The sequence below is a fragment of the Phyllostomus discolor genome, chromosome 6 (genome assembly GCF_004126475.2).
Source record: "Phyllostomus discolor isolate MPI-MPIP mPhyDis1 chromosome 6, mPhyDis1.pri.v3, whole genome shotgun sequence".
Lineage (NCBI taxonomy): Eukaryota > Metazoa > Chordata > Mammalia > Chiroptera > Phyllostomidae > Phyllostomus > Phyllostomus discolor.
Window position 1 is genome coordinate 51735285 of NC_040908.2, and position 25291 is coordinate 51760575.

The 25291-nt window shown below is 46.3% G+C and overlaps 1 protein-coding gene across 2 annotated transcripts; it reads left to right on the forward strand.

The window, feature by feature from the left end:
* Positions 1–24001, forward strand: SEMA4F (ssemaphorin 4F). 2 transcript variants are annotated; one of them, XM_028517575.2, is made up of 14 exons: positions 1–852; positions 3078–3229; positions 3868–3927; positions 4160–4258; positions 8881–8974; positions 17337–17456; positions 17556–17707; positions 18354–18532; positions 18748–18895; positions 19027–19249; positions 19390–19499; positions 19607–19767; positions 21273–21331; positions 21579–24001. In XM_028517575.2, the coding sequence occupies exons 1-14, from the start codon at positions 708–710 to the stop codon at positions 22187–22189; spliced, it is 2313 nt and encodes a 770-aa protein (XP_028373376.1). In that variant the 5' UTR covers positions 1–707; the 3' UTR covers positions 22190–24001. The 2 variants fall into 2 exon arrangements, with proteins under 2 accessions (XP_028373376.1, XP_028373378.1); XM_028517577.2 differs by lacking the exon at positions 4160–4258 and having other exon boundaries at positions 4–852.
* The last annotated feature ends 1290 nt before the right edge of the window (positions 24002–25291 follow it).

Consider the following 25291-nt stretch of genomic DNA (forward strand, 5'->3'; position numbering starts at 1 on the left):
CTGCCATGTACCCATTACCCGAGCTGGTGTGGGGATGAGGTTGACAGTTCAGTTTTGGACATGTTGAAATCAAGGTGCTTGTGGCAGACAGAGTGGAGATGTTCAACAGGCAGTTGAATGCCTGTGTCAGAACCTGAAAAGAGAAATGTGGACTGGAGTTGTAAATTTAGAAAGAGATATTAACTAAATTGGTATAAATTAGACTGCCTAGGGCTGTGATTTTTTTCAAATCGGGGGACTCAATCCATTAATAGCTATTAAAATCAAGTTAGTGGGCTGCAACCGGCATTTTTAAAAAATGAAATATAATAAAATATAATAAAATAGAAAATATCAGGGTTTAGCCTCTGAATTAAAGATAATATAAGTGTGACTTCGTGAAAAGTTTACTAGCAGTCCTCGCGTGACACGTCTAGACCAATTCCGAGCAAGGACTCCCACCTATACCTGGGTCTAGCTCCGCCTCTGCTTGGGTTGGGCATCTCATCTCAATAACCCTGTGATCCCCTCAACCCTGATTGGCTGGAGGAGAAAATCAGCACGGCCATTGGTCCCCTCTTGAAAGGGCGGAGCCGGGTTGCTCCTCGTCTGCCAACAGCAGGTCGAGCCTGGACCGGGAGACACCGGAGAGAGCAAGGCCAGCGGTTCCGCGGCCCTGAGCTGAAGCGGTGGAGTGCGCCCCACCCGGCGGCCAGGCGGAGCCAAAGATGCCAGCCTCTGCCGTGCGGCTCCGCCCGGGCCCCGGGCCGCCTCCCGGGTCGCATTTCCCGCTGCTGCTGTTGGCGGTGCTGAGCGGTCAGGTGTCCAGCCGCGTCCCCCGCTCAGTGCCCAGGACCTCGCTTTCCATCTCCGGTAAGACGCGGGCGCCCTCGCCCTCAGCCCTTCGTGCCGCGCTCAGGCCCCGCCCGCAGGTGCCTACGCCCATCTACCCTCCAGACCAGGGCAGCCGCACCCGGGGCCCCTCCGAGCCGTGCGCGGGCCCCTCCGAGCGGTGCGCGGCGTAGTGCGATGCCCACCCCCGTCCAAATCCAGGCGGGACGCCCACGCGGGGCTGCTCCACCATGTCGTGGGCCAGGGCCTCGCGGCTGGGCTCCCCTGACACACCCTGGCGGCCCCCTTATTAGCAGGACCGCGGGAGCATTAAATCTGTCGTCGTGCAGGCTCGGGCACTGAGGCCAAGGGAGGGGATGGGAGTTGCCAGAGGTCATCCATTTCGAAGTTCGCTCTCCCGTGTTACCCTCTTACCAGACCCGCCTGTGTGGGTCACGCCAGTTAGACGCCCATCTTGCTAAGAAACTCAGAGATCTTTTATTCTACTCCAACCACCCATTCTTCTGATTACCAGCTCAGCATTTTCATCCGCCCACTTCTCAGATTCATTCCCATGCCATCAGCTCTATCCCCCCACCTTCTTTACCCTGCTCACAACCCTAATCTTTTCTAACCCACTTTTCAGTCCTCTCACATCTGACATCAACTCCCATTCTCCCATTACCTGATCCATCATAACCCTAATTTCCTAACGTTACTTGCTCTCTCTACCCATTCCCTATACTGAATGTTGGGGAACCATTCAGTGAGTTGACTTAAAATTCTGTTTACATGATTTTTAAAGTCTTCAAAAAGAAAAAAGAGGGAGGGAGATATGGCCCTTTCAAAAGATGTCAAAGAAGCCAGGAGATGCCGCAAGGTTGGAAGTGGTCATTGTACCATTTTAAAGGCTCTCTGCTGAGGTGGGCAGGACTGTGGCTGTAAATCTTGTTTTCTTCTCAGCGGGATTGAATGTTAGCACTTTGGGAAGACAGATCCAGTGAAGCTGAGAGTACAACCTATTGGCAAAAACCTAAAACTGCGTGCTAGTAATTTAGAGTCCAAACTTTAGACCAGTGACCTATAGGCATGTTTTGAATCCAGGAGACAAAATTGTGGTCAAAGCCTGGGTTTTCAGTGTGCGCTGGAGCAATAGCCACTACATAGAGTTGAGGTTGCCAGGCTGGGTTGATGTCCAGGAATCCAGAGAGGTCTAGATGGTGAGATGAAGCAGAGCTGGGAATACAAAGGGAGGCTGGGGGCTTATTCAAACAGGAGAGACACTGCACAGCTAGGAATATGGGTGTGGGAAGATGGGTGGGGCTCCATACATCAGCAAATCTAGGAATGAAGGCTGTTGGCCATTCTTTCAGTCCTTGATGGTAGCTGAGGAGATGAAGCAGGCAGAAAGGAGCTGTATTGGTGCAGGGATAGGATCCCCAGAGCCAGACATTGAGCTAAGAAGGTGAATTATGCTAACTGATTTGTTATAATCTTTACGTGAATAGGAGTTTTGCATGCTGATATGAAATTTAGATTTGGCCAATACAGAGTTCATACTTAAGAAAGGAACCACATGTAGTGTGTGTCAGATGCTTCCACATATGTTATCCCATTGAATTCTTTCAACAACCCTGGATGGTGTATTTTCAGATGAGGAAACCAGTGCGTAGAGAGGGCAGGTAACTTGCTCGAGATCATGCAGCTGGTAAGTGAAAGAGCCAGATTTAACCTCAGGCTGACTCATTTCCAAAGCATACACTCTTGCCCACTACTCTCTGCCTCTTTGGGTGGAATGGGGATGGAAGGAGGTCAGGGGCTATAGGAGAGAGAGATTAGTCTCCTAATGTGTTAGTGAAAAGAGTGAAGTATTTCCCTTTAAGTGAAAAGAAGTTATTAAGTAGTGATTTTTTAAAGAAGGGAAATTGAGAGAGGAAAGTACATTCTATAGGTATTTTCAAATTGTGTGTCATGTTGCTATGAATGGAAATTACAGACTTAATATTTATGCTGTTATTTTAATAAGGCATTTATTTTTTTTATAGAAAAAGCATCCTTGACTGGATCGTGTACTAAATATTCTGGCCTCATCGGTTATCTATCTTTGGGAAAGTTAGATGGCCTGTCAGGCTCCATTTTTCCCCCCTGATGGCTGCTAAAAAAATGGTACTTGGAAGAAAACAAAAATTAGCCCCTTTAGCGTTGCCCTTATGGACTAACCTTTATGAAGCAATGGCTGATATCATTTTTCCCTCTCTTTCTGCTAGAGGCTGACTCCTATCTCACCCGGTTCACTGTCCCTCTGACCTACAATTACTCTGTTCTCCTTGTGGATCCTGCTACCCATACACTTTATGTTGGCGCCCGGGACACCATCTTTGCTTTATCTCTGCCTCTCTCAGGGGAGAGACCCCGCAGGGTGAGAGATGAGAGTGGGGAAGACCCCAGAGTGTGTGATTAAGTCCATGGTTATATGGGATGTGTGGGGCGGGGCGGGGCAGGGGGGCGTGGTAGGAGGGGAAGTATTGGTGAAAATGATTCCGGGGGTCATCAATTACAGATCTCAGCTGAGGTGATTGGTGGGGGTCATGGTAACTGGGAGGCTATGAGGGAGGCTCATGATAATGGGAGGAGGCCACAGTGACCAAGTGTTAGTTGACAGTGGGCAGAGGAATCATTAGAATCACATTATCCTAGGTTAGTAGCTTTCCAGCTTTTTTGACTACCCCTTAGTAAGAAATATATGGTACATTTTGAGCCAGTACACAAAGTGTGTACTGAGAGAAAACTTTCTTGAACCAATATCTACTCTCCTATATGTGATACATTCTAATATATTTCATTAAAAATAACGTTAGTCATGACTTCACAATTGATTTAATTAGTCAGTAAGTGGAGACCTCCAGTTTTAAAAACACTGCTCTGGGGGTAATGGGCGTGTCTCTAAAGTTTCTAAATTGATGGACATGTCAATCAAACGTGGGACTGTGTTACCTACCCTGACTTGGGAGGAATTGGGAGAGAATCTGGGGGAAACGGTCATTCCTTCTTTCTCAGATTGACTGGACAGTGCCTGAGGCCCACAGACAGAACTGTAGGAAGAAAGGCAAGAAGGAGGTAGGTGTAGATCTGGGGCCTGTCCTGAGTGTCAATTCAGACCTTGGCCCAGCCCTGACTCTGTGTCAGTCCCCTGCAGTGCTGCCATCCCAATGGGCCCAGGCAGGGACACTAACATCATATCATCACCCATCATTTCTGATCGAAGAGCTGCATCTAACTGGCCTGACACTGCCCTACCTTTCCTGGTACCTGCTGCTTCTGATTCTCTCTAACCATCTCTGACCCCCAGGACGAATGTCACAATTTTGTCCAGATTCTCGCCATTGCCAATGCCTCTCACCTCCTCACTTGTGGCACCTTCGCTTTTGATCCGAAGTGCGGGGTTATTGTGAGTGACAGGGGTGGGAGGCTGGGAAGGGTCTACTGTGAGTGACTGTGGTGGGGAGCATGCTTAGGACAACCCTTGTGCATGATAAGCATTGGGGGTGAGGGATGTCCTCACAGGGTGGAGCTTTCGTTTGCTACTGGAGGAGGGTACGGAAGGGTGGGGAGGGAGGTTTCCTGTAGAAGGTAAGTTACACAAAATGTGAAGAGAGATGTAGTGGGGTGATGAGAAGAGTTAAGGATGTCAGCTGGGGTGGGGAGAAGAGAAATTCAGGAGAGACTTCAGAGACCAGAAACTCATGTTTCCCTTGTCCTATGTATGCATTGTCCAGGTAGCCTGGGTCCATTTCTTTCTTTTCTCTGCATCCATTTCTTAATCAGCACAGTTCATGCCTCTTTCTTCCTCCATGGCATGTGACTCTTACCACCTTCTCCCAGCTCCACTGTTAACTTCATTCTGTGTGGCCTGTGACTTGCTGCTCTTATGAGCTTCTGAGGCCACTGCCTACTAATGTAGCACCTGCTGGCACCGTACACAGGATCTTGCCTTCAAGGTGGCCACTGTCAACCATATTTTCTTCTAGGTCCTGTTCATTGCTCACACCCAGGCAGGCTTGGGATATATATATATATATATATATATATATATATATACCCCTAATCACATCTAGGCTAGTCATGGTGACAAAAGTGCCTGGGACTGGTGACATCTCAGAAAAGGTCTGAATGTTTTTGAACTCTCATCTTTTCCCATCACTTATCTAGTAGTCAGGCAGTGGTCCTTTGCCTGCACACATTTGTGACAAGGCCCTGCGATGAGTTGAAAGCCTCACATGTCCTTGGTATCCAGTGGCTTCCCTTCCTGCCCCATACAGCTGTAGGGGGGAGTGCAGCGACTCCTTTTCTTGACCCTGATCTTTAACTGCAGATCTGGATTTGACTGTTTTGTAGTCTCCAGTAATCATTGCCACCTGGATCTAGCCAGTGTGTACCTCTAAACCTGTCTTTGTTGAAGACCATTCTCATATCTCTGGCTTAGAATGCTATGATTGCGTATGGTTGATAGACAGTCGGTCTCTCTGGGCTACCCTTGGTTTAGTTGGGTTTATGCTGTGCCCATTTTATAATGTGGATGATAGACTGCATGCTGGGTGTGGATAACTCCCTCATCTAGTCACCTGGGAAGGCTTCCAGGTCAGGGTGATATTGGAAATCTTAGTATTCTATCAGGTAAAATTGGATATCTAGTTTACCTGTAGTCCTCACAAAGCTCACAAAGTAGCTGTAGAACTGTCGTTGCCACATTTGTCCTGTTGTAGTCTGTGCAGGCGGTGGAGCCTATGGGTGTGAATATCAGAACCATGGCTTATAGATATCCGAGTCACTCCAAGTTAGTCTCCCAGGGCCTTCTGTTCTTCCTTGGCTCTCTGAGGTGGGCCCCTAGTGGTTGTTAGGTAACCAGACAGAAAAGTTCTGGACATACCTGTCAGGATTGGTGTGACTTGGAACATCGGCACCAAGAGCAAAGCCAGGGCTCTGTGTTCTGCATTCCTACAACTTTCAGCAATTTTTCTCAATCCTCCTATCTAGCAGGCTCATGAAATGAAGGACTATCCTTTTGTTAAGGCTTGTTTGTAGCAGAAAGATCAGCTGTGTTAAACCTTCAAGTCACATACTGAGATTGCCCTCTAGACTTTCTGAATGCTCTCTTCTGCCTTTAACTGCCTGTCTTATCCTGCTGTCTGGCAATGCTCACCTGCTTGAGCAAGTTCTTAGTGCTGAAACTCTCCTGTCCCAGACTGATGACTTTGAGACTCTACTTAACTGTTATCTGAGGGCTTTGACTAGCTAGCTGCTCCAGACACAACAACTTGCTCAGAGTTGATTGCGGAGGAATGAAGGTTCTCACAAAAGGAAATTCAAGCACTGGACCTATCAGTTCCAATGATATGGAGTGTTGCCTGTCATAGCTCATCCAATATGAGGAAGTGTTTTAAGTTTTTTTTTAGAGGGAACTCCATCAGCTAAGAGAAAAAAAATTTTAGACTTAGAATGATTAAGACTACACATTCAACTGAGTATCACCTCTGGCCCAGGCTTGGTGCTGGGTACTTTACATTCACGATTGAGTTTAATTCTCATCACCCCTTCTAGATGTTTAGGTATTATTTCTTGTCATTTTACAGGCAATGGGACAAAAGTTTGGAAAAGTTAGGCACCATATCTAATGTTATATAGCTAGCAGAGGCAGAGCCAAGGTTCAAATCCAGTTTTGCTGGCTCTGCTCCACTACCCTGGCCCCGTAGACCAACTTGCAACACAGAAGGCCTCACCTGGCTTGAACTTGTTGGGACATTTGACCTGTTACATGTAACAGGGACCATCTCCCCCTGCTCATCTCCCCAACCACCTGGGAAAGGTCCTTGGCCAAGATGGAAGGATGGATTTCAACCCCACGGTTGAGTGAGAGCCTTCCTACCTTGCTCTGATGTTCAGCTTGAGGGACTTGCCTTCACCACAACCAATAGGCTGATTGACACAGTGATGACACAGTGAAGAATCTCAACATTCAGAGAGAGAATGCAATAGAGCAGTCTTGCCTGTTTTATAACCCTAATAAATGCCACTTTGACTGTACAGTTATAATAACCTTTTTAGTTAATAGGAGGCTCACTCGTTTAAAGTCTATAAACCTAGATAACATAATGATTCTAGCTGAGGAAACTGGATGAGGACTAGTTTTGTCATGATGAGCCTTAAGGGGCTGATAAGCCATCTCTGTGAGGAAGTGCAGCAGTCAAGTATAAACATGGACTGGAGTTGGAGGACCTCAGACTCGTGGGGTTTGGGGAATGATTTACATAGAAGGTCTGGCTGTCACTTGAAGAATAAATGAGGTCTTTTAAGTATATGCATAAAGGACTAAGGATAGATTTTTAGGATTCATAGTTAGGGGCTAGAAAGAAGAGGAACAACCAAAGGAAATAGAGAAGCAACAATTAGATTGGAGGAAGGACTCCAGGAGAGTGAGGTTTCAAGAAAGTCAGGAAATAGAATATTTCAAGGAGAGGAGTGAGTCAAAAGTAGCAAAAGGTAACTAAAGGTTAAAGAGAATAAGAATTGAGAAAAGGCTTATTTGTTCAGTCCTTGGTGAAATGGGAACAGTTTCAGGCATAGAGATGGGGAAACATAATTTGTTTTCTAGGAATAACAGGTGATCCAGGTTTGGTTAGAAGTTCATTTTAAGAAGTATTAGAGAATAAGTTAACTTGGGCTTAAGAGTTTCTACTTCAGGCAATGGTGAGCCATTTTGTCATTCTCTTGCTCAAAAATTATTAAGTCAGTGACTGATAGTCTAGGAATATTATTCTGAGGTGGATACATAGAGTAAACTGGGGACGAGGCTAGGCAGTGTGGCAGAGAAGAGCCATAGCAGTGGGTTTTAACTTTGTCTCCAAAGTGCCCAGACACCTTGGTAATCTCTCACTGAACTGTCACTTTCTCCTCAGGCTAGGATGCTCCCACTGCCACACAAATAAGGTGCTTGGTCCTCCATTCTGGAAAACTCTTTGGCCCAGTATTCCCTTTGGGGGGACCTCAGATCACATCTAGTTTTAACAGGCCTTTTTAAAGACTCCATAAAATAAAACCTTGCTTGCCAATTACCGCCAACAGACAAGCAGTCAGAATGGGCCAGTAGTGTACTCCAGCCCAGAGGACATAGATCTACATTACTAATGCAACCACGATCCAGGTTCTTAGGCTCCAGCAAACACCTTATGTCCACACTAGTTTGTGAGCCAGAGACACCATGCCTGGCACTTCCATGCCATAACTTTGATTCCTAACCGGCCACAGTTAATGCTCCCTGTCAGTCTTAGGTTGAAATCATTCCTGATTTCTACTTTTAGATGTTATCTTGAAGTCTCTCTTAGTGCATGATGCTTAGCTAAGGTAACTTCTGGCTGGCTCTTACACCTTTCACCCCCTCCCAGGTCACTCCTTCTAGAGTCCCTGGATGAGGAAAGCATTTACTTAGCAAATGCTCGAATTCTGACCTGAGCTTCAGGCCCTGACTGACTTTGCAGATTCTCTTGCCCCTTTTCTGAACCCTTGACTCTGGTGCCATCTCTCATCCTTGGGGTAGAAGTAGGGAGAGGATGGATCTTCTCTTTCAACACCTGGGTTCCAGATGGTCCTGTATCAGTTGCTCCTTTTCCTTACCCTTTCTAAGGGTGTCAGACCTCAGGGGGCCTGCTGTCTTCCCTGGTCTTTCTTGTCCTGTAGCATGTTCTACAGCCAGCCGCAAACCCTACCTTTCAGCAGCATTTCAGGGGAAAATCTGCCCTTCAGCCTCTTAGTGTCATCTAGGGCTATCCTAGCTGTCCCTTCATTAGAGCATGGGGACTAGGGGTATTGAAGGAGGAGGGATAAACCGATGAAAAGAGGGATGGCGGAGGTGGGTCATGCAGGAATGGGCAGGGGAGTCAGGAGTAGCAGATTGGGAATATGGGGATGGTAGCAGAGGAATGGGAATTGGGCTCTTCCTTCATCTGATCATCTTTGTAATTTTCATCATGAACCTCCCCATGATCCCTAAACCAATTGCCCCCTTCTGGTCTGTAGGCTGTGTCCAGTTTCCAGCAGGTTGAAAGAATTGAGAGTGGCCGGGGGAAATGTCCTTTTGAGCCAGCTCAGCGGTCAGCAGCTGTAATGGCTGGTGAGTGGGAGAGACAAGAGCCTGTAACTTCTTGCTGTAATTGCTTCCTTCCCCACCCCTGCTGTTGGAATTTCTGTGTCCTTTCTTTCCTAGGAATGTCTATTATTCCCATGTCTCTTTCTAGCCCTTCCTATTCTTCCCAGAGTGCCTGTGTCCTGCTGTTCTCCAGAGTACTGTTTCCCTGGGTTCTCCCTAGAGAATGTATTCTCTGCACCTCTAGTGTGTTTTCTCTGTTAACCTCATTTTCTGTTCTCATTTTTTCCTGTTTATAAGAGGAGTTTGCTACAATGCATATTGTAATACATTTGGAAAAAGTATAAAGAACATATGAAATCTAGAACCGCACTGTTCAGAAGTATTTGGTGCGATGACAAAAATGTTCTGCATCTTGGTTATCTGATATGGTAGCTACCAGCTACATGTAGCTATTGAGCCCTTGAGATATGACTAGTGTGACTGAAGGAAAGACGTTTAAATTGTATTTAATTTCAATTTAAATGTAAGTAGTCATATGTGTATAGTGGCTATTATATTGGCACAGGTTGAGAGTATCCCTAATCAGAAAAGCACTGCTAGTATTTTAGGATATTTCCTTCTACCCTTTGGAGCGTGTGTGTGCACGTACACAGACACTCATGCACATATTTTGCTGGCCAGTCCTTCGCTGCTCAGCAGAGTCAGTAGCGACTATCCAGTAAGTTCCTGCTGTTATTTCCTTTCAACAAGCTATGGACAGTTGCTCAAGTGTTGAATGGTTCTATCACAGCTTATGCCTAAACCTCTTCTGGAGAATGAGTGCTTTGGTAGCCACAAAGTGAATTGTTTGTATGCCACATAGCCTATCATTTAGGTTAGATGATTCCACACCCCCCCCCAAACTCAGAGAGTCCAGCCATTTTCTCACGATAGCATGAAACAAGCAGGTTAGTTGAAATTTATGTGTGTATATTATAAAACTTTTAAATGTTACACTACATGGATATAATTTTGAATTTTGTCATGCAACTTTATATCATAGACATTTCTGTATAATTTAAAAATTCTTTATCAAGAGAATTTTCAATGACATCATGCTGCTGCTCATCCTGTGAGCATATAATAATTTAAACAATTCCAAATAACTTATATAAATTAATTTTATTCAGTTTACTTCTGAGTTTTTGCTACTATCCATTAACATTATAATCAACATTTTTGTGCATAATTTTTTGCTCCCATTTTAGATTGTCTTTTTAAGATTTATGAAACTAGATTACTATATCAAAGGGTGTGAACAGTTTATGGCTCATTATCTTTTGCTAATTAGGTTTTTACAAAGAGTGTACCAATTCACACCCTAAATCAGCAGTAACTGAGAGTGTTTTTTTCCTCACATAAATTTTACCAGAATGTATTGTTGTCATTTTAAAAGATCTTTGAGGCTAAAAATAATACCTTGTTTTAATCTATATTTCTTTGACTATTAGTGAAGTTGGACATTTTTCATGTTATAGTACTATTTTTATTTCTCTTCTGATAAGTCCTTTGCTTATGTTCTTGGGCAAATTATCAGGTAGGATATTAGCGTTCCGATCTACAGCTTTTCCTTTCTAACTATATATTTTAAAGCTAAGTCCTTCTTCAGGTAGAGAGTAGATAAAACTTTTTCCTTAACATTTTTCCCCAGACATTTAACATTTTGATTTATTTAGAACTTATTTTGATGAGTGATAGAGAACTAAATTTCCCAACTAGCTAATCAGTGGACGCAGCATCATTCATCAAACTGTTTTTTTCTTTCTTCACCAACTTCTGCTGTGAACTTTTGTCATAAAATTAATTTTACTTATTCTTCTGGGTAATATTTTATGAAAAACAAAAATTGGGATGTAAGACCTAACAATGAAATCTTTTTCTTGTGTGTGATATGATAGGACAAGTCTTAAAATCTATATGAATTAAATAGCTTTTAGTCAGCTAATTAATGTTTTAGAAGTGAATTTAAGTATCTAGTCAATACAATATTTGGGTTATTTTTATCATTCATCTATAGTTGAAATTGATGAGACCTTGTCTATACTCACACATATTTGAATGACAATTTAATTAATTGTTTATTTTTCTTGCCTTTTTGATCAAGCATGTTTGGCAAAAACTCTGAGCCAGTCATTGGGATCCTTAGGAAAGACAGCAGTTGTGAATGTCTCTTGATTCTACATAATTGTTTATTAGAAAAAATTTTCAGTTGCAGCAATCTAAGATAATCGTTTAACATATTTTCTTTTTTTTTTCAAGCAGCAAACTTTAAGTACATTCAGCCTTCTGCTTGTAATTTCTCAATGTTCCAGTCAGCAAGTGGATTTGCATTAGCATGTGGTTTAAGGGCACAGATTTCATAAATATGATCATTGTATGAGGATGATAATTTTCAAAAAGGAATAACATTTTCAAAAAGGTTTCAAGTCTGTTTGTCTTCCAGCTAATGAAATTGTGTTGGGTTTCATCTATAATTGATAGAAGTGATCAGAAATCACTTTCTAACAGTTTAGAGTGACTGGCTTTAGACAGTTAACACAGAACCTCCTGGCTCCTTTTCAGATCTAAGCCACAGTCAAAGCCAATATTATAAATTTTTCTCTCAAGTTCTTACTTTTTAGGGCTATAATTTAAATTTTTTTTCTTGGTCTGACATAAATGGCAGTATTTAGCTGCAGTTTTCCATGTTGGTCCATTATGTCCTCTGTTTTGAAAACTACAGAATAGAAAATAGTGCCAACGTTAGGGAAGAACTAGAACTGAAATTTCTAGTTAGGAGATATAGAAATGTCCTTAAAGAAATAGAAGTATTTTGAAATAAAAAGATGTTTTAGTAATGAAAGTAGTATTAGAATATAATAAAGTAATGTATTTTAAATGATAAAAATTACAATGTGCATTGTAGAAAATATGGAAATGTTAAAGATGAAAGTAAAAGATTTATATGCAATTCAATCATTGCCAAGTAACTGCTATTGTTATTTTAGAGTATTTTTTCTGTCTGTGTATTTATAATAAATTGGAATTATTACGCATATCTCACTAATAATTTTCTCATCATAGAAATTGTTTAATTATTCAAAACATGATTTTTAATGATTATATACTATTCTATCATATGAATATAGCACAATTTAATTATTCCCATAAAATTATACATTCAGATTTTTAAATTATTGCTTTTATGAATATTGCTATAGTAGAAATATTTTTACATAAATTCTTTACATGAATGTAATTAACTGCTTTTGAGTCAATCCAAAAAGTAGACTTGCTGGGCCAACGGGTGTAAAGATTTTTATGGTGCTTGATGGATTTGTCGGAATTCCCCTCTAGTTAGTCCCACCAGCCCAGATGAGAGGCCCTGTTTCGTTGCATCCTTGTCAGTCCTGAGTAACATATATAATAAACATGCAAACAGTGACCTCCAAAGTCCCATTTGTGTATTTTTTATTTGCATCTTTATTAGTGAGATTGAACAACTTTTTATGTGTTTATTGGTACTTGTATTTATTTTGGGAAAAGCCTCTGAAATCTTGTCTTCAAACATGACATTTATTTGTACTGCACTTAGGTAAAATCGACAAAATGATCCCAGTGTCTCTATTTGCTCCACTCAGATTCAGAAATACTGTCAAGTATTTTGACAATAACATTCACATTAGCCTAAAAACACTGGCAGTTTCTTCCCAGTCTCCTTTGTAGGGTCTTTGTCTTCTGCTCATCTTTATAAATGTTGGAGCCCATTAGACTTCCACCCAAGATCCTCTTCTCTTCTTGTTTTATGTGGGTATGATCTTAATCAGCCTCATGGATTCTGTTTTCACTGCATTCTGATGTCTCCCAAATCAAATGCCTTCCTAATCTTCTAAAACCAGCTCTGTGGGTTCTGTTTCCACTGCATCCTGATGTCTGCTAGACATTATCTGCAGCTACAGGCTACATATCCAGCTGCCTTCCGGATCTCCACTTTGGATGTCCCACAGGAATCTCAAAATCAGCATGTCCCAACTGAGCTCATCATCTTCACTCAGTTCCCCCAAACCTGCTCCTCCACCAGTGTCCCCTCCTCTGAGAGCATACCCACCCAGGTACCTAGGCCACAGACAGCAGTCAGTCATCTGTGGTCCTTCCTATCACTTCCTATAAAAAAATAATGCTTTCACCAAGAAGAGCAGAAGGAAGGAGCTTTTGTTTTTTCGCTTTGGGAATGTGTCCTGTGTTTTTATCATCTCCTTTCGGTCTCATTGCATCCTGTGGTTAGTGCATCTGCCAAGGAGCACTCTGGAGGTGTTCCAGATGCACTGGGTGCTGCCAGCATTTTGGATCCAAGCTTACCCCTTTAAGTCCTGGTGTGTGTGCCTGAAGACTAACACTCACACACTGAAACAAGACTGTTATGTGGCCAACAGAGAAAAAGGTAAACGCTACATCTCTAACTATCTAATTAGGTCCAAACAATAGGCTGTTTTTTAAAAGAAAAGTATCTAGCTGTCCCAATCTTTAGATAAGGAAATGGAGATAAGGGAGTGGCGAAAGGAAAGCCAGGGCATGTTAAAATCACTTCCTAATGCTAATGAATGGTATTTCCCACTGTAAACCTTTAAAAGTGAGCATTTTGATAAGAAAGTGAAAATTCGAAACCCCAGAGTATTGAAGTATTTATTGCTGTGACACTACCCTAGCCTGTCAGTGTTGGGTTCCACCCCGTCTCGGAGGCCTGTGCTCACTGGGAGGCCTGGGCAGGATTGACTTTGCGTTGTGGATCGACTTCCACAAATATTGTGATTTTCCCTCATTTTCAGCTTCCAATCTCTTGAATTTATTTTTGTATTACCAAAATGAAAACATCTTAATTTGAGGGGTTATAAACTTAAAAAATGCCAACTACAAAAACCTTTCAGTGAATACAAAAAGTATACAGGAAAAAATAAAAATTACTTGTAATTTCATTAGTCAGAAGCAAACGTTATTAACACTGTAGAGTTGTAGCTCCTTTAACAGCCTTCCCTGTGTCTGCAGACATGTACACCTGTCTTTAAAAATCAAGTTGACTTGTACTCAGTGTTTTGTTCTAACCAGCTTGTTTGCTGAACTCGACACTGTGGGCATCTTTCTCTTTTGCACATCACCTTTTGCCAGTAGCAGATGTATATTTTGATGTCTACTGACTCAGTCTATTCAGTAGTAATCCAGGAAAAACTCCATGTGCAGGGGTATTTTATTATGTGGGTAGTGCAACAGAATAGTTGGAAGTGAGACTGCCCTGGTGAATCTAGGACATGGTGATCCCGTGGCCTCCTTGGCCGATGGCTAATGTTCCTTCTGTGTAAGCCCCTTGGTACTCAAACACCTGGAACCCTGCTACTTCCTCCCAAAGTGTCTGATCCCTTCTACTGTCCCTCAGTGTCAGTCCCCCTCTGCTGTTCCATCCTGAGTGTGCTCCTTGACAATTCTAGGCTCCAGATTTGCTGAGCACCCCTGTTGATCCCTTAGAAAATTTTGGGACCCTTTAACCATCATCTACCACTGGGTCCTCACATGGTTATTAGAGGTCCTTTACTGTTTGCAGAATTGTTATGATTGTCTTCCCACTCACACACATCAAATCATGCCCCCCAAACATTTATACCTGTTTCCACCACATCTCCCTCCATTCTCAGGGTATCTATGACACAGCTTCCACCAGCGTTGTGGTTTTAGAGTGTTTGTGTACCACACAGGAAACATTTCATTCTAACTTTGGCTTCTTTATCACCCTTTTTCCCCCATTGGAAACAGAAGATGGGCCCATTTGCCGCTCCATTTGCTACCAGGACCTGTACCCCAAACCTGTTTTTTTCCCTCCTGAAACCTCTGCCAGGAAGTGGATGCCTGTTTATAGTCCCCACCTCTGGCAACAATTCGAGCATGGGAGTTGATAAGGAGCTGTAACCACTGTATATAGAATGCCAGCCATGGGCCAGGCCCTACCTGGGGCTCTGTGTTTATCCCACTTAAGCCTCAGTGCTGCTCTGAGGATCTTGAGGCTTAGGAAAGTTCATTTGCTCAAGATCACACTACTAGTAAGTATTCAGGGTTCAAACCCCAGCCTTCCTGGTTCCAACACATTTGGATTCTTATCACAATCTCAAAAGATTAGTAGTGTCGTCTCCATTCCCCACCCTGCAAGGAGGTTTCTAACCCTCCACTTTACCCCCTGAGGACTTGTGCCCCTATTTTGCTCTGCATAACATGTTTTTAAAATAGTGGTTATCACTCTGGCTGGTGTGGCTCAGTGGACTGAGTGCTGGCTTGCAAACCAAAGGGTCACCAGTTTGGTTCCTGGTCAGGGAATATTGCCTGGGTTTTGGGCCTGTCCCTGGTCCAGGGGTGTGCGGGAGGCAATTGCTTGGTGTGTTGCACATCGATGTTTCTCTTTCTCCCTCCCTTTCCCTCTCTCTAAAAATAAATAAATAATTTAAAACAATAGCAGTTGTCCTTCCGGTGCCGAGGCATGCAGCTTTGCTCGAGCATCTGTGACTGCAGCATGACTGTCTTTCCCTTACAGTGGCCCTACTCCATACAGCTTCCCTCCTGGGCATGAGCCTCATGGCCCTTGGCGGGGTTTGCTTCCGGCACCCCAGCCTCTTTGCTTCTCCATCCTCTCTGACTTGATCTGCTGAGTTGCCTTCAGTGGCTTCTCCCATTAAATGGTGGTGTCCTCAGGCTCTTTTGCTTTCCCATTCTTCCTGTCTATTATGTTCTTGTTGTAACTTAAGCAGGACTCCCAAGCTGCTTAACTTGGCCCTGCTACCTAACCCCTTCTGTTTGATTGCCTCCCGGTATCTCTGACCAGATGCCCCCAAGGTGCTTCAATCTTAGCACGTCCAACAACGAAGCTCCCTTCTTCTCCAGCCATCTCCTTTATGGGCCTTGTCCTGTCATTTCCTGGCTTGGCTCAGAGCATCACCATCTGCTATCATCCATCTTCTAAGCTGGAAACCTTAGAGCTGCATTTTACTCCATTCTTTCACATCTCATACTCAATTGATTTTCAAGTCTTATTATTGGGCTCTGCCTCAGAAATACCTTTCTTCATTCCCTCTGCCCCTGCCTTTGTTCATGCCCTCCACTGGCATTATCTTCTTAAAAACAAAACCTGGTTATGTCACCTTGTCTTCAAGAAAATCTCTGCAGTTTTGCTTTCCCCGTAGGATAAAGTCCATGTTCTTGGTCCTGGCAGAGCAGACTCATCACAGTTGGGTACCTGTCTCTGTATTTCCGGCCGTATCTCTGCTTGCCTGGCCGGCAGGCCCTGTACGCCACCAGCACTTCAGCCATGGGGAGTGCCCCTCATCCCTAAACATGGCTTCCCTCTTCCCATCTGTCCATCGTCCTCCCTGAAGTGGTTCTTCCTGGCAGATGCTCATTTTTCAGACCCAGCTCAGATGTTGCCTCCGAAATGCTGCTCCCTCAGTCAGATGTGGCTGGGTCGTCCTCTGGGCTCCTGCACACATCTGTGCATCCATGCCTCCTGGTGTCTGAGTAAATGTTTGTCTTCAGTCTCTGATGAAGGTTCTTGGGGGCAGCCATGTGCTCACATACGAAGCACAGTGCTCTGTATTTAAGTGGTGAAGGAATGCCACTCTGTTCTCTCCAGAACCCCTGTGATACACAAATTCCAGGGGCGTTGTGACCTTCTCCTGCCCGGAATCATTTTCTCCCGCTCACATCCGAGCCCTTGGCAGTGGTGCTCAGCGTGGCTGTAGTGCTTCAGCCCACAGAGCCGAGCCTCCCTTTCTCTCCCAGGAATCTGCCCTTTGGCCAATTCCCTGTGATGCTAGTACACCCTGAAGTTGTGGCTTGTTCCAGAGCAGTGTACACCCACTCATGTTCAGAAAGACACTAGTTCCTTCAGGCATTTACCATAGTGGGTGAATTTATGTAAAACTGGGACATGCTACAAACAGACCCCCTTCCTGGAGAGTCACAGTAGATTAACACATTACAGGGTAGAGAAATCACTAAGATGACGACGATGACGACGACGACAACAACACCACCAAGCAAACCAGCCAAACGGTCTGATTTCCACAAGGGCAGCTTTTAGCCTCCCTTCATGCACATTTTAACATTCGGGCACTTTTCCCTTAATGCTGGTCCCCCTCCCTGGCCTGGAGCACTTTGCATCTATGATGATTTCAAGTGAGGGGATGCCTGTCATGTGCTTAGCAGTGTCCAGCACTTAAGGGGCACTGAGCCCCTGAGAGTTCCTGCCCCTGCTTTATTCCCTGCTCTGCCTGTGACGCCTTCTGCTTTCCTCAGTGGGTCTCTTACAGTTCATCTCCTCCCTGTCTTTCTGCAGGGGGGGTTCTCTATGTCGCCACTGTGAAAAACTACCTGGGGACGGAGCCAATTATCTCCCGGGCTGTGGGTCGTGCTGAGGACTGGATTCGGACAGAGACCTTGCCATCCTGGCTTAACGGTGGGGAGACGGCGAGGGGTGCTCTGGGGACAGAGAGGGCAGGTGGAGGTGGGGTCCCCAGGCTGTGGCTGTGGGATCTGAGGCCTCAGGTCTCCCCAGCTCCAGCCTTTGTCACAGCTGTGGCCTTGAGGCCAGCCGAGTGGGGGGACGAAGACGGAGATGATGAAATCTACTTCTTCTTTACGGAGACTTCCCGAGCATTCGACTCATACGAGCACATTAAGGTTCCTCGGGTGGCCCGTGTGTGCGCGGTGAGACCCTGATCCCAGCTCTTTGTCTGATCCCAAATCCCAGCCGTCCATCTGTCATCTCCTGCTCTGCTTGGCCTCTGTCTTTTCTTCTCTGGATCTCCATTTTTGCAGCTCTCCTCTGTCTCCTTTTTTCCTGTCTTCTTCTTTGGGTGCTTGAGGAGTGTGGGGAAAGGGCTCTAGCCCCCATAAGCCCACAATTGCCCCGTGACACACCGTCCCTGGGAGGTGGACTGGTTAGTGTGGAGGTTGAAGGCAGGAACTGTTGACAGATAGACCTGGGCTGCAGGCCCTGCTCCACTACTTACTGCCTCTGTGACTCGGGGCAGGTTCTTCAGCTTCCTTACAGGTGAAAGTATCAGTGAGGCCTAGCTCTAGGATTGTTTTGAGGACTGATTGAGGTAAGTTATGGAATGCATGTAGTACAGCGCTCCATAAGTGCACAGTGAACTTCGTTACTGTCACTGTGACCCTGTCTGCCCATGCATTACTCTCCTGCACTGTTACTCTGTCTGTATCCCTGTCATTGCATTTCTTTGCATCTCTCTCCCCATCTGCCCTCATCTAGGGAAAACTTGTATCGGTTTCCACATTCTTCCTACAATGTTGGTCTTCTAAAAAGGAATTCCCATGCTCTTGTCACCCCCAGGGGGACCTTGGGGGCCGGAAGACCCTCCAGCAGAGGTGGACAACATTCCTGAAAGCCGACCTGCTGTGTCCAGGGCCTGAGCATGGCCGGGCCTCCAGTGTCCTGCAGGACATGGCCATTCTTCGACCCAAGACTGGAGTGGGGACCCCCATCTTTTATGGCATCTTTTCCTCCCAGTGGTGAGGGGGTCCTGGTGTGGAGGAGAGTCACAGGGTGGGAGGTGCATGGGGGTGGCACAGTGTCAGTGCTGTGTCCTCCAGAGGGCGTGGCCTCTCCCTGGAGCAGGCTGCACTGCTCCCGTGCACATCTTGGGGGTCCTCTCCTTTGAGAGGGAGTGAGTTGTTGTCTCCTAGTTCTCTTCAAATAACCTGGCTCCAACCTGGGATTCTTCCAGGGAGGGGGCCGCCATCTCTGCTGTCTGTGCCTTCCGACCACAAGACGTTCGGTCAGTGCTGAATGGTCCCTTCAGAGAGCTGAAACATGACTGCAACAGGGGACTGCCCGTCATGGACAATGATGTACCCCAGCCCAGACCAGGAGAGGTAAGGGGTTTGGGGCAGCTCTTCCCCAGAGCCACGCCAGCATTGCCTCAGTACAGCAAGAGCCCAACTCAGCATCACTGGGACTTCCTGGCCCCTGGGAAATGTCGTCACCCATCCTGTGTTTCCACTAGTGTGTCACCAACAACATGAAGTTGCAGCAGTTTGACTCGTCTCTCTCCCTGCCTGACCGAGTGCTCACCTTTATCCGGGACCACCCCCTCATGGACAGGCCAGTGTCCCCAGCTGATGGTCACCCCCTGCTTGTCACTACGGACACAGTCTATCTCAGAATTGTGGCCCACAGGGTGGCCAGCCTCTCAGGGAAAGAGTATGATGTGCTCTACCTGGGGACAGGTATGTTTCATAGCCAAGTACATTGTCCACTCCATGCACACATGCTCTCGTTAAAGAGAGAGTCCCATACTTACAGGTTCCAGGGTCTCAGGCATGGATACAGTTGTTTCATTATGTCCTGCTCCTTGCCTGCTTCCTAGAGGATGGACACCTCCACCGAGCTGTGCGGATTGGAGCCAAGCTCAGCGTCCTTGAGGATCTGGCCTTATTCCCAGAGCCACAGCCAGTTGAGAATATGAAATTGTATCAGGTGAGTTGTGGATTTTGGGGAGCCTGATGGGGAGACATCTGAGCCAGTATGTGACCCTAAAGTCTGGGAAATGCAGTATATTCCTCTTTCTCACTCACTTTCTGTAGAGCTGGCTCCTGGTTGGCTCCAGCACTGAGGTGACACAAGTGAACACCTCCGACTGTGGCCGTCTCCAGAGCTGCTCAGAGTGCATCCTGGCCCAAGACCCTGTCTGTGCCTGGAGCTTCCGGCTAGATGCGTGTGTGGCTCATGCCGAAGAGCGTGGAGGGTGAGTATGGCTGTGTCTTGGCCTCTTGCCTGCTGTCACAGGGCTCTGACCATCCGTGTAGCTGTTTGTTTCTCATCAGTTAATGCTGTCCTCTGTGTGTGTTTCTTCTTTTTATTGCTTGTGTGTTTTAATGTCTGTCCCTATTAAGTCCTCTGTTCATCCATCACACTGCCTCAGTCAGTGTCCTTGCCCCTCTGCCCGACCTGCCGGGACCATGTGACTGACTTTCTATTTTGAATCCCAATTAATTTACTCTATCTTTGTACATGTTACTGAACCCCAAACTTACAAATACTTTAGAAGTTAAAGTACTTGTCTTTGGGAATTAATTTTTGGTTAAGAACTCTAACCCGGTATTTCAGTTTCTTTTGGGAGAACTTTAAAACATCTCAGGCAAAAGCAAGTACTTTGTTCTTTCCTTTATTGTTTTAATATTCATTAAAATAATAAATTCATTGTTATTGGGTATCCTGTATACTTGAGCCTTGGGGTTTCCTCAACATATATATGTGGGGACGATGTGGGGTGTGTGTGCATGCCAGCGTACTACTTTGTAATATAAGAAATGACCAAGTTGCTACTGCTCTTCACTCTACCCTGCATAGTCCAATTCATACAAGGGAGAAAACACGGACCATGAAGTGCCTGTGGCTATAATCGCACCCATGGCCTTCCCCATTCCCCTACTTTCAGCTAGATTGAGCAAACTTGGTTTTACCCAGGAGGCTTGAATGTATTCATACCAGTCTCAGAGCTCATTTCAGGGCCTCAGCTCATAGTGGAGGAGTTCACACTCAAATGGAGCCTACTTTGGTTGAGGCTTTTTTGTGTTCAGACCCAGCTCCCACCTGCTCTTCACTGACGGCCCACTAAGGGTCTCACTAGCCTCCCTCTTCTGGGAGTGGTGCCAGGAAGTTCAGAGTAAGCAGTCTGTCTTGCTGTCCTTCTGTCAGACACAGTCCACTGAAATCCTGAAAGTACCAGGATTGTCTTATTTGAAGCAGATCTGTTGCAGGCCAATGGACACTAAAACGGCTGTTGAAGAAAAAGTTCCTGCACAGAGGAGAGGTGCTTTGTATAACAAAGTCATCTCACTGACCCTCACAGAGTTTTGATTAACTTTTGTAGAGAAGAAATTTCTCTTTTTTCTTAACAGAAAACAAAACACCCTGTAGTCTTAATATTTTTTCCCAGAGAACTCTTGTGGCTCTTGACAGATGGCTATTATTTCTTGGAAGGTTCCTACCAAACATCTTTCCAACAGACCTAGTGCAAATTTAATTACCTATGGGCTGCTGGAATATGTGTAGAAGTTGACACGGCAAATGTCATGAAGAGTGTAATAGGTATTGGGGGAAGTTTCAATGATGAGCACGTCGACTGATCATTTCAGGAGTGATTTCTGAGACGATGGGGGATGTAACGAGTGAGTGAACACTTAGTGGTACTGAGGAGGATGGAAGGGAATGTCAACCCTGGATTTACCAATATTCTCTTCTCTGTAGGCTGGTCCAAGACATAGAGTCAGCAGATGTCGCTTCTCTGTGTCCTAAAGAGCCTGGAGGTCTGTCTGGTTTAGGGAAGTGTGGGTGGAGTGGGTGGAAAGGGGCTAGAAAATGATCTATTTTGGACCCACATTAAAACTTGGACCCTGGAAGATGTGGCAGCCGGGGGCCTAGGGCCTTGTCCTCTTCGGGAATCCGCTTTAGCTATGCCCCCATGGCCCCTTCTCCGATCTGATCCCCCCCCACGTTTCTCTCCATTCAGCCTATAGCCTCTCTACCTTCTGTGCCTTTGCTGTTTCTCTCCAGAACACCCAGTTGTGTTTGAAGTTCCTGTGGCTACAGCTGCGCATGTGGTCTTGCCATGTTCCCCAAGCTCAGCCTGGGCATCCTGTGTGTGGCACCAGCCCAGTGGAGTGACTGCTCTTACCCCCCGGCGGGATGGGCTAGAGGTGGTAGTAACCCCAGGGACCATGGGTGCTTATGCTTGTGAATGTCAGGAGGGTGGGGCAGCCCGTGTGGTAGCTGCTTACAGCTTGGTATGGGGCAGCCCTCGGCCCCCTGCAAGCCGGGCCCACACAGTGGGGGCTGGACTGGCTGGCTTCTTCCTGGGGGTTCTTGCAGCATCCCTGACTCTCCTCCTGATTGGTCGACATCAGCAGCGACGGCGACAGAGAGAACTTCTGGCTAGAGACAAGGTGGGCTTAGACCTGGGGGCACCGCCATCTGGGACCACAAGCTACAGCCAGGATCCTCCCTCTCCCTCTCCTGAAGATGAGCGGCTGCCCCTGGCCCTAGGCAAGAGGAGCAGTGGCTTTGGTGGCTTCCCTCCACCCTTCCTGCTTGATCCTTGCCCGAGCCCAGCCCATATTCGGTTAACTGGGGCTCCTCTGGCAACATGTGATGAAACCTCCATTTAGGGCTGGGCGAGTGACCACTAATGCATGAGTGACTAATGCATCAGTGGTCATTCCACTAAGGTGTGGTCATTCTACTAAGGTGTGGAATGACCACTGGGATGCTGGGGTCACCGGGCCTGGAAGACAGTCATGGCCTCTGAGTTCTGTTTGGCCTTTGAGTGATCACTTGACTTCAGTGCCTGCCCTCTCTGGGCCTGGATGGGCTCGGGGCCAGCCCTTTGAGTCCTGATTCCTGGTTCCCATGAGAGATCAGAACTTTTTTCTGCAGTGAATCAGGACGTTTGCCACCCATGCCCTCTGAGCCCTTGTGACCCCCTTCAGCCCTGGCCCACTAATTTGGGCCTGTGAGTTTGGAGAGGGACATAAGACATAGCTATGACTTTGCCTTCTGGTTGGACCCTGGCCAGAAGGAGGAGCTGTGGAGGTGTTGGGGGTGCATGTGCACTGAGTCCTTGGGTGGTTTTGCTGATTCTCCCAGTTAATCTAGTTCTCCGTGGGGAGTGCATGATCCCTGCATCACAACATGAATCTCTGTCCTGAGATCTGCCTCCATCCCAGTTTTCCTTCTTTCATGGAAGAGTACGTGTATATATGAGTGTTCATAGGGCCTGGCCAAATGTGCATGGATGACGAGGCCACTGCTCAGGTGTATTCAGGGGGGGAAGAAAGGGGAAGGCTGGGAGGGGGGCACTGCCTGCAGAGCTTTAGACCCTGTAGCCAGTGACAGAAGGGCTTTCCTTTCTAAAAGAAAATAAAGCACTGCCTGCCCCCCCACGCCCCCATCACTTCTCACCCTTCTCTTGAGTTGAGAATAACTCCCAAAGTGACCTTCTGGGTGGAAGGACAGCGGCACATGTGACCCCACCTTTCTGTTTGTTTTTGCCCCCTGGCTGCCACCAGGGCCGTGCACAGCTGCCCTTTCTCTGTCTGCAGTATAGGCTGGACCCCCTTTCCTTGGCTCTCATTAAAAATGAATTTCACAACCTTCTAAATAGTAGGGAACAACAAAAGGGGAACAGTCCTGGGAAATACAAGCATACAAACAGTTTAAAGATAGGTTTGTATCTGTGACTTGACTCAGGTTGACACCCTTGCCCTAAAGCAGCTCTCCAGTGGGGTCTACGGACTCCCTGAAACCATATGCAAAATGTCGTCTGTATGTGCGTGTCTATGTTTTTCTGGGGGGAGGTTTTATGACTCTCATCAGATTCTCAAGGCCTTAACAAAGTTAAAGGACCACTGCCCCAAGGTCACCACACTGCTGGCCAAGCTGAGATGGGGCCACTCAGCAGCAGCTCCCCCTGCCCCACCCCACCTGCCCTGTGGCCACCCTTGGACTTGCAGCTGCTGGACGAGTCTCATTTCTCCAGTCCCTGGAAGCTGGGCTCTGTGCATATCTGAAGACACTATCAACTCCCACCAAACGTAAAGACTTCTTCCTGCTTCACAACTCACAGATGCTTTAGGCTTCTCTTGCTCAGTTCTGGTCTTGGCCTGTGAATGTGCCTCGGTCATCCCTGGTGAGGGATCCCCTCACCCCACCTTGAGCTCCAGTGAATGACCCAGCCCCTCCCAGCTGAAGTTTTCAGCTCTACTTTCCTTGGCAGCAGCCTGTGAACTACCCAAAAGAGTCCCCTTGGGTTTGGAATTATCAGTGGCTGTCCCCTAATAAGTGCATGATCTTCAGCAAGTAATCTAACCTAGGAACATTGGTTTACTCATCTGTAAAGTGGGGATAATAATACTACCTCAGGGTTGCTGCCAGGACTAAATGAGAGAACGTGTAACAATAAAGCACTGTCTGTACCAGAAGAGGTGGTGGTTGTGTAAAAATTGGATATTAGGCCGTGATGCTATAGCTTATCCAAGTGATAACCATGACACATGCAGTCACTTTAAGCCCCATTGGGTGGAAGGAGGGTCATTGCCTCATGCAGGCATTCTGTCTTGGGCCATCTCTGGCATATCTCAGCTGCCAGTGTCTAAGGCCTATGGGAGACAGGGCCTGTGGGCTTTTTTTTTTAAATAGCCCTCAGATATGTCTGACCTTAGTGACCTTATTAGTAATGACTTATTTCCACATGGGAACATTCCAAAGTAATGACTTTGTCCCACATGGGAACAAAGGAAGGCTGGTGTTCTTGGGTTTATCCTCACTTCCCTCTACTCTCTCAAGGTTATGGGTTAGTTCATTTGTGGGGAGCAAAAGAGATGAGCAGATGTCAAAGGGGGCTGAGGTCTCTGTGAGGAGGGGAGGAGGAGAATTTTGCAAGGAGGAGAGGGATCTGAACATGGTGGATTTGGGCATTTGGTTTTTGAACAGTGGCCGTGGTCGGAGGAAAATGGAATGAGCAATGTAGGAAAAATGAGGAAGGTTGGAAATGGGCATGAAGGGAGGACAACCACCACTTGGTTGGAAAGTTCAAGTCCCGAGAGTGGGTGAGAGCTCAGGAATGTGAAGCCAATTTTTAGAGAAATAGTGTGAGCAACTGATTGCATTATCTTTGGGCTGGGGAGGGCATGTGGGAAGGGAGAGAATCTGTGGGTGAGGGAGCTGAAGGAGCATGCAGGGTTCCTGCAGGGACAGTTGTGAGGATCCTGGCAGCCAGGGGCCTGCCTGGCTCTCCACATTAAAGCAGCAGGGAGAGGGGTGGGGATGGGGCTTGTGCTTGTGTTACCTTTGTCTCCAAAGACTGCTCACTTTGTGGCCCTCCCTCCTAAATTCCCCTCTGCTTTTGGCTCTGGTCTCTGGTTCCCGAACTGTACTCTCAGCTTGTCACTCCCAACCAGTGGTCTACTGCTATCCATGTGACCTTACTGAAAGAGCCAGAAAGTGATGCTCACTGTTGGCCCTCATGAACCAAGCGAGCTCTAGCACAGCACTGGCTCTAACCCAACAGGAGGCTGACTCACATCCTTTCACTGGAGATGCTCAGCTCCCTGGCTTTCTCCAGCAGCCCACGAGTGTGCTGGTGGCCTCAGTGGTGGCAGGAAAGCATCCTTTTGATATCTGCTGGGCCCTGACAACCCAGCTACTCTGCTCCTGTGAGAGGGGGCCAGTCATGGCTACAACAGACTGTACACAGGTCCTGCCTGTCTCAA

Excerpts from the sequence above, each read along its gene's own strand:
- SEMA4F (XM_028517575.2), top strand. The coding sequence starts at position 708 with ATGCCAGCCTCTGCCGTGCGGCTCCGCCCGGGCCCCGGGCCGCCTCCC. Across the intron at positions 853-3,077 it reads GACCTCGCTTTCCATCTCCG|AGGCTGACTCCTATCTCACC; the intron begins GTAAGACGCGGG and ends TCTTTCTGCTAG. Across the intron at positions 3,230-3,867 it reads CAGGGGAGAGACCCCGCAGG|ATTGACTGGACAGTGCCTGA; the intron begins GTGAGAGATGAG and ends CTTCTTTCTCAG.